Source organism: Hemiscyllium ocellatum, chromosome 12 (genome assembly GCF_020745735.1).
Source record: "Hemiscyllium ocellatum isolate sHemOce1 chromosome 12, sHemOce1.pat.X.cur, whole genome shotgun sequence".
Lineage (NCBI taxonomy): Eukaryota > Metazoa > Chordata > Chondrichthyes > Orectolobiformes > Hemiscylliidae > Hemiscyllium > Hemiscyllium ocellatum.
Window position 1 is genome coordinate 57,953,002 of NC_083412.1, and position 9,853 is coordinate 57,962,854.

At 37.0% G+C, this 9,853-nt stretch overlaps 1 protein-coding gene across 1 annotated transcript in view; it reads left to right on the forward strand.

The window, feature by feature from the left end:
- Positions 1-4,737, forward strand: part of LOC132820775 (solute carrier family 22 member 15-like) — a 76,898-nt gene extending 72,161 nt beyond the window's left edge. The window contains exons 11-12 of the mRNA XM_060833068.1: positions 405-593; positions 4,397-4,737. Coding sequence (XP_060689051.1) covers positions 405-593; positions 4,397-4,483 — 276 coding nt within the window. The 3' untranslated portion in view covers positions 4,484-4,737. The remainder of the gene's footprint in view (positions 1-404; positions 594-4,396) is intronic.
- Positions 4,738-9,853: the final 5,116 nt, after the last annotated feature.

Below are 9,853 nucleotides of genomic sequence, written 5' to 3' on the forward strand. Positions count from 1 at the left end.
TATCCATGGGATATGAGATGGAAATTCCTTCTGAACCCATGATCAGTTTCTAGCCGTGAAGTGCAGTGTCTTGCAGACAGGTGAGCAAAGAAAAACTAAAAACTATTTAGCGCAAGGAATACGTTTAGAATCATAACATCCTGCCAGTATGGAAGAAAACTGGCCCATTTAGTCCACACTGACTCTCCGAAGAGCATCCCACCCAGAGTCAACTCCCCTACCCTATTCCTCTAACCTTGCATTTCCCATGGCTAATCCATCTAGCTTGCATATCCCTGGATACCTTGGACAATTCAGCATTTAGTTTCTGAGTTTTATTACGTTATCGGTGTCACTTATACCTTCTTAGTCCAGTGTCATTCTTGTATCATTGGATAACTAATATTATTTCCTGCCCTTGACAGAAATCCATTCAGGCATCATTGCATTTTGTTGTGTTTGGAGCCACTGGACTGCTAGCAGGCATCCTCAGTTTGTTGCTGCCTGAAACATTGGACAAATCTCTTCCAGAAAAGATCTCTGATCTGCACCTTGTCACATATCGCCAGCTTGGGGAAGAAGTAGTCCCACTGCAGTCACAGGAAAATATAATGGTATATATGTATAATCTATGTAAAGGCTTGTTAATTGTTATTTGTTTCAACTCATGCCGAACTAAATCTGACAGAAACTCCAGTTTTGAGCAAATCTGCAGCTTAAGTCTCACTTTATAAAAAGCCTGATGTTTAGTCACTTTGCTGTGCTAAGTGAACATCTACATGTGAAAAGTGGGAGGAAGTCTACAGCAATATTTTTTGCTAGATTTATTTATGTCTAGATATTTTTAAGTATTATCCCTTATTCAAAACCTTTTTTCATTGTCTTGTGATGATTCTCATTTTTTTTTACTGATGTCAGTGTGGTAGCATTACTTTTTGAGAGGGGCTGTCTGATCCTAAAATGCTTCTGTTCATTTCATCAGAGATCATCATTTTGAACTAGCCTGAAAACATATTGTGATTTGGAATCACCTACCCCAGAAACCCTTTGCAAACACATATTGTCTTACTACAGGGATTGTTAATATTTGAGAATATTAGATCATGAAAAGACTATTAATATGTTTAAAGAAATTAGCATGGACAGAGAGGGGTCTGGCAGCTGTTAAAGTAGGCAAATATGCAGGACCAGATGAAACGTATCCCAGGCTATTGGGTGAGGCAAGGAAGAAATTGGCAGAGATGCTGGCAATAATTTTCAATTCCTTTCAGGCCACAGGAGAGGTGCAAGAGGACTGGAGGATAGCTAATGTAGTTCCATAATTCAAGAAAGAAGTAAGGGATAAACCAAGAAATTAAGCCCAGTCAGTCTAACTTCAGTGATGGGGAAACTAATGGAAGCAGTTCTGATGGTCAGATGTAATCTGGATTTGTAGAGGCAGGGATTAATCAAGAACAGTCAGCATGATTGAAATTTTTGAAAAGGTGACCAGGTATACAAATGTGGGTAATGCATTTTATGGAGTCTACTTAGACTTCAGCAAGGCTTTTGTTGAGATCTTGTATTGTACAGGTATGAGCCTGTGGGATCCAAGAAAATTTGGACAAATGGGTCCAGAATTTACTGAGCAGCAGAATGCAGAGGGTAATGATTGAAGGTGTGTCCAGTGAGGTTTCACAGGGTTTAGTGTTGGGGCCCTACTGTATGTGGTATATATAAACTATTTGGACTTGAATGTAGGAGGATTGATCAGTAAGTTCGTGTTTCATACAAAATTGGTAGTAAATAATGAGTAAAATAGCCTTAGATTACAGGAGAATATAGATGGGCTGCTCAGCGGCAAATGAATTTAATCTGGATAACTGTGAGGTAATGCACTTAAGCAGAACAAATAAGGCAATGGAATACATGATGAGTGGGAGGAATCTAGGATGCACTGAGATTTAGAGGGACCTTGGTGTGTATATCCACTTATCCCTTAAAGTCAAGTCAAGAAGATAAAGTACTTAAAAAGGAATATGGAATATTTGCTTTTATCAGCCAAGGCATGTAGTTTAAGAACAGGGAGGTTATACAGGAACTCCATAAAAACTTGGTTAGGCCACAGCTAGTATCTGATGTCAAATTCTGAAATCCACGTTATAGGGTGGATGTTATTGCATCGGAGATGGTGCAGAGGAGATTTACCAGGATGTTGCCTAGGCTGAAAACTTTTAATTATGGTACAGAGTAGGAGGTTTAGAGAGGATATGAGGAAACATTTTTTCACTCAGGTGGTGGTAAAGGTGGTAAAAGCAAAAACCCTCATCACATTTAAGAAGTATTTAAATGTACACTTAGAATGCAAAGACATAAAAGGTTATGGACCAAGTACTGGAAAATGAGATTAGAATAATTAGGTGGTTGTTTTTGACCAACACATACTTGATGGGCTGAAGGGCCTTTTTCTGTCCTGTAGACCTCTATGTTACTATAAGTTGATGTTTAATTTGTTATGTTTCTATTTAGGTAGAGAGTACAAAAATGAAAGTCTTGTCTTACTGTGAATAGAGATATTCTGTTCTTTGTGTATACGGTTCCCCATTTACAAACATCCAACTACGAACACTCCTACTAATGAATGCAATCTCATACAGAAGTATAATTTTAAACACCCAACATATAAACATTTCCTGTACTCATGAACAGCTCCTTTAGATTGTCCTGCATTATATTCCAACTTGCGAATGGACTCCAGAACAGAACCTGTTCACAACCAGGGACTGCCTGTATTCATGCACTCTACTGGTAACATGAACACTGATGCCAGATTCATGGTCATCATTACACTCTTAATTTAAGATTCTTTTGAATTCAAATTTCACCATATGCTATATTGGGATTCGAACCCGGCTTCCCAGAACATTACCTGGGTTGCTGTAATAACAATCCAGTAATAATATCAATAGATCATCGCCTCCCCACAGTTAATGGGATATACTGAAGTTATTTCAACATTACATACCTCTGATAAATTTTGTTATGCAGCTGGATAACTGAGGACATGGAAATGTTTAAATTTGAAACCTCAACATATTTTTACACACCATCTGAAACATTGAATTTCCATTTATGTTAAGTAATGTTGTCCAATTGTTATCTTTAGTTGATTACAATATAATTGAGTAATCTACATTGGCACAATTACTAATTAGATACTTCTGGGATAAATAGCTTAAGTTCCCCAAAGTTCATCTTGATGAAAATGTGCACTTTGGATCACTCAGTCAAACATTACTTGCACAGACCTAATTGAACTTAGCAGTTGGTAATCAAATGCGAGCACAAACAATTATGATGTAAGCATAATTGAAATCTGTTGTTCATGCTGTGATTTCTGTTATTGGGAAGTAATGACTTATTTAGGAAACTAAAATTTAAAAGGAGGATGGAAGATCTACAAGAAAATTACAGAGAAAAAAGGAAACATATGGTAAAATTATATGGTTGCTAGAAATCTAAAATAAGAAAATGTTAGAAATACCCAGCAAATGAAACCATATTCTTAGAGTCATAGAGATGTACAGCATGGAAACAGACCCTTCGGTCCAACCTGTCCATGCTGACCAAATATCCCAACCCAATCTAGTCCCACCTGCCAGCACCTGGCTCATATCCCTCCAAACCCTTCATATTCATATACCCATCCAAATGCCTCTTAAATGTTGCAATTGTACCAGCTTCCACCACTTTCCTATGGCAGCTCATTCCATACACGTACCACCCTCTGTGTGGAAAAGTTGCCCGAGAGTTAGCATTTCGTGTAAAAATGACGACTGAGAAAAAAGAACACCTCAGAATTTGGACAAAAGAATGGATAAGAAGGGATGATAATGTTGCAGTCTTGTGGAATTAAATTATATATTGAATCCATCTTTATTACCTGGGAAAGTACTTTACAGAGATGTTGTATGTGGCTGCACAAAAGTTTCATGTTGGCTTACATGCCATCTGCAGACCAAAGCATACCACATTTTGTCTTCTGGTTGTCATGAGTTAGAATAATTTAGATTTAGAAAGATTAGAAAACTTTGTGTTTAATATAGTTTACCAGGCTGCCTAGTAAGAATAATGCATTAGGCCAACGTCCTGTGTAAAATGTTACATGCGACTTGACACATGAATGTGGCCCAGTGGAACATTTGTGTATAATTAGTTCCTAGCTCCACAAAAGTAGTATCCAATACTATGTGCAACACATACTCCCTTACATAATCTGTTGTTCTGTTGTCCTCTGTGAAGCAACCTGATGTGGTGTTTGCTGACACCATTATTTTATAAAATAAAACCTGGAAAATTGTCATTTTGGTTTTGATGAAAGCTAGAATGGTGAAAGTTACCTTTGCTCCATGAGTGCAACTTTTTTTTTTATTTACAGGCAAGTGATGGGAATCATGCAGGAGACCATAATGGTGAGAATGAAGAGGATGGTGATACTGATGAAGAGACCAAATTGATCAAGTGATATTCAAAGATTATTTTACAAATCAAATTGCAATTTAATGACAATTCATTATCAGCACTTTACGTACATGTTTTTCAATTTATTTAGAGTCATCAATGCGTAGTTTATTTCTTGCAATGTGCAGTAGTAACTGGGATGTTACAGGCAGTGTCACATTCAAGGTATTTGCAAACTGTGACCTGTCAATATTACAAATATTTCTGATGGTGCAATATTTCGAGTATTCTACTATCAACTTTGACATGTGAATTTAATATATGGTTTATTTTGATGATGTTGATGGTCCTTGATTATTCGGAAACTTATATTAATAGATATTTTTGCAATATATTAATACATTTTTTGATATTCAGCCTCTTTCTTCTACATATTAAGCTTGGCCTGATTGGCAGTGTTCATTTCTGACTTGGCCTGTTGGTTCTGGCCTGACTTTGCGATTTGAATACAGGAACAATACTTCCACCAGACTGTGATGTGGTACTTTGGAAGTATCAGTAAAGTCAGATCCATCCCAGTTTTTAGCTTACAGGCAAATGTTAAAATCACAGCAGCACTTGTGGAAGATGAGCAAAAGGAGTTCTTGCCATTTTCTGCTCAAAATGTGTGTTTTTTCTCAGTTGATGCTCCTAAGAAACTATTAACTGTATTCATTGCATTAGTAAGATCTTGCTCAACACAGGCGAACTGTTGTATTTGGCTCTGGTTCAACAGTGACTACTGTTTTTTTTAAATGAATGTGTAAAATGCTTTGAGATGCCTCTAAAATGCAGTCTGCTCTGTAGTTTTATGAAGTTTTTTTGCACATGTCTCAAATTCTTGAAGTCTTCCTGTGTGACCACTGGATAGCCATCTACCTAATTTTCATTGGTAGGCTGTGTGGTTTATATTTGTTGCAGAGAATTGCAAAGCTGGCATTTATTGTCTGTCAATAATTGCTTTCAGAAGATGGTGTTGCATCTTCTCTCAGAAAAAAATTATGTTGATCAAGGTGAGATTTATGTTGAAAATGGAACATGTATACACTGCCTTCCAAAATTAGCATCAGATGCTCAAATTAGATAGACCATGGTCTAATTCGCAATAAAAGTCTTTCTGCTCTGCCCATTCTGAGAAAAGCATTTTCAGGAGCACAGAATCATTATGATGCAGGAGGAGGTCTTTCTGCTCAGCAGCTCTGTACTAATTCTCTGAGCTTTTTAACTTGGTGCCAATCTTCTGATTTTTTTCCTTGTAACTATGCACATTGTTTCTATGTAGGTAATCATTCAATATTCTCATGAAATCCTTAATTTTATCTATTTCCACAATATGATAATAAAATCTTCATCACTTAACCAATTTAATAATTTACACAGTTGAATTGTCAGTCAAGTTCCAGATTATGATAGTTTGAGGCTGTGAGTCCAAGCCCATTATAGAAATGGTTATGATCATTTGAACCAGTTTCATGAAGGGAATAACATTTGCGAGGCATTATGTTGTTGTTAAGCTGTGTTTAATTCTATCACATTAATGAAAAGATAACTTCTCTGAACCAAAATAAAAGCAAAGGACTGCAGATAGTGGAAATCGAAACAAAAACAGAATGTGTTGGAGATAACTCAACAGGTCTGGCAGCATCTGTAGAGAAACAAGCAGATTTAATGCTTCACGTCCAGTGATCCTTCATCAGAATAGGCAAAGAGTCGCTGGACTCAAAACATAAGCTTTGTTTTTCTCTCTGCATTCTGTTTACATTTCTCTGCACCACCTTGCCTACCTAATCATTTTTGTTTTTAACAATCTTTAAGATAGATTGCAGAGGTTTGACATTATAATGAAGAATTTAAACAGCATCATTCACAGCTAAAACTGATCAAGAGGCATGGCTTTAATTTATCAATAAAACAGGGTCATCAGAGACATTGGTCCAGATCTTCCAATCTCCTGCTAGAGACCAGACATATCTCTAAAGACATGTGTCAGATCCCTTGGAATAGCATGATGCGTTGACTCCGTGGAAATTGACTGGGATGTATGAACATCCAATAGGTTTTTCTCCAGGACCCCAGGATCCTGCATGAATGTCGATAATGGTGAGTTGAATTCAGACATTTGGGCAAGTCTTGCTAACCTGGATAGTGACCCAAGAAATGAAAGGTATAAAAAAATCTAAATCCTTCATGACTATATGACTGACTACTCTCCCAATCCTGATTTTTTCCACCAATATCCCACCACTGACTTGAGCAGGCCTGACTCTACCTCACCACTCTGCTGTCCTGCCTCCTTACCTTTCTTTCACCACCTTATCTACAACTCAATCACCCTAACTTCTTTTCAACTTCACCCAGAATACCTTACCCTTTTACACACATACATATTCTACCATACATTCTTATGCTCACACTAACATGCAAAGAGTTTGGAGAATTTGAACTTATTCTGGTATGTGGCAGGTAGTGCAGTAAAAATGGTGTGTGACCCCCCTACTCCCTCTATGGTTTCCTGCGCTGACTGAGTTTTGAAGAATCAAACCTCTAAAGGTTGGCCAGAAAAATCAAGAAAACGGGAAATAGGTAAACTTTTGCCTGTCCAACATTAGAAAAATGGCATCTGACTCTGACCAGAAGATTTGGACCAGTGTTTAAGTTCCCTTCTAGATTTGTTGTAAGCTTTGTAGCAAAGTCCTCTGAAAATATATTTTGAATTGAAGTGAAATCCTACCTCTCTGTTGGACAAATGTTTGCTGAATTTGATGCAAAAAGCAGAGTTACTCTTTCAAGCAGTAGGATAATCAGACATTATACATTAAAAGCTAATATCAAAAACATAGTACCATGATTTTGTAACACATAATTACACTAACATTTTTCAAAAATAAAGTTCTATATTTTGTACTATCTTGTGCATTGTGAAGCGTTATCATTCTTGAAAAGAAAAGTTAATCTCAATGAGCTTGCCAAAACGTTTGGCAAATAGTCCATTAAAATGGCAACTGAGGAGACTTAAGATTGCTCAAAGACATGGGTTGCTATTCCATGTCTTTTCAGATTCTTTGTAAAACTTTACTGTGTGGCCACCTGAACTGCAATACCCTTGCCTGCGTATCCAATGTATCTTATTCCTGCAATTGTGAATAGGGCCATCTGGGTGCACCTAACTGTGGCTCTTGTCTGACTTCTGTCACTGGAACAGATAGAGCAAAATGTTTATATTTTGTTTTCATTTTATAGTGGATTAGAACAGCTAGATATGAATGAGTACAGGAAATATTTCTAGAATGTTTGTAGAGCTCACTCATATAGCAAGTACCGAACAAATTCTCAATAGAGTGCCAAAGTGTTCACCCAATTAACTGTTTATTATTATCATTATTATGTGTATCAATTTTATTCAGATGCAAAGTTTCTCCAGACTTACGTAAATTTCAAAATTGGAACTAGTTACTGAGATTTTCCAGTGTTTTATACAATTTATGTATATGTAAATTCACTAATCCAGAACATGCTGAAAAGAAATAAAAATTCGACATAATTCTTAAAACATTTTTTGTTTGCCTTGCTTATAATAAGTATTTATTTTGTTCCGATTTATGGAATGAACCAGCTCAAAAATGTCATATGTTAAGACATGCTTAAATTGATTCAGTATTATCTAGCAAAACTTGCAGTCAATACAGTGCACTGACTCTATGTAGTGTAGATAGAGATGGTGGAATACATTAAATTTATTTAGTGATGGCTATGTTCAATTTTAATCATACAATGTAACTAAGAACAATGCTGTCTGTGTTTGGTAAAGGTATCCTGTATAATAATGCACTCAACACAGATTATGACAATTCTGTTGTGTCTTGCACAGGTTATCATTCATTATTTTAAGCATAGTCAACTGGATTTGCAGCGGCCTTTACAATTTTTTCTGGATGCTAGTGATCCACAATTATTAGGTTCCATCTGTCAAAATCTCTAGAGTCGGCCAATTGTTTGGCACCAGGGCAACAAAAAAACATCAGCAAGCAAAATTCCCTTGGGGCTGAGCAATTTATGTTCTTTGCTCTCCTGATTCAATCCATATAGTTAGCTATGTATAGATTATTTTATTTGTGTATTGAGAGACATTAGCTTATCTTCAGACTGATGAATGAATAAAATAATATTCATACAATAGGGCTGCAAATACGTGCACTGCTAGTCTTGGCAGTTATACCAGAATTACTCACGCCAGAGTATGTGGGTCAAATCAATTTAAATATTCTTGACTGGTTCATTTTGGGCATCTGTCTGTCACAGGAATCTGCAAAATATGGTAATAATGATCAGGCTGAGGAGAACATCTGAGAGTACCTAGAAACGTCCTGATTGTGCCATTCCGTACTTTGCTAAGGGGTCTAATGTTTTCTAATAATTTTGGAATTCTTTAATTTTGCAGGTACAGATCACAAGTCAAACCTGCCCCTAACTGTCCCTTCTTGGTCTGGGTACGCTTGGTCTGGGTTTAAATCCCTTCCCAATTCCACCCCAAAAATAAGGCAAATAGGCAAACTTCAAACCCAGTCCTTACCCCATTTACAGCTCTTCTATTGCTCTACTGTTGAAATTATCGTGTGAGTATGCTTGAAAGATTTAAGCTGTTTTAAATAGCCTGTAAGTTACCTTACAGAGAAAGGAGAAAGTGAGGTCTGCAGATGCTGGAGATCAGAGCTGAAAATGTGTTGCTGGAAAAGCGCAGCGGGTCAGGCAGCATCAAAGGAACAGGAAATTTGACGTTTCGGACATAAGCCCTTCATCAGGAATGAGGAAAGTGTGTCCAGCAGGCTAAGATAAAAGGTAGGGAGGACCCTCTGCTGCCTGACCTGCTGCGCTTTTCCAGCAACACATTTTCAGCACCTTACAGAGAAAGCCAATTTTTACATTAACTCCCAATATAAGAGAAATGATGGTGAGGATGGGAGTAAAGAAGGGAGTTGGGAATCGGTACTGTGAAAGAGGAGGTGATGTTGGGGAGTTGGGGGAGCGGGATTAATGGTAGAGGTTACAAATTGAGAATACACAATTAACGTTTGTGCCCCCAAATTTTTACCAAGGTCAGATAAAATCCAAGTCAGCACTAACATTTTGGGATGTGATTTAACTTGAATTGTAAGTTAATTACAATAATAGATTGTCTCTTTCAAAATTCTCTCTAAAATTTACAAGCCTTGATTAGTTTATAACCATTTCAATTCTGAATGTGTTTTCACAAGTTTTACAGGACTTATTACATTTATCATATGATGCGCATAAGAAATGATGCTTGCTAAAAGCAGTGATTTGCAACCTACACACATAAGGATGCCAGTTTGTAGCACCGGTTTGATTAAGCACAGGTTTCTTATTCTGCTCTGTT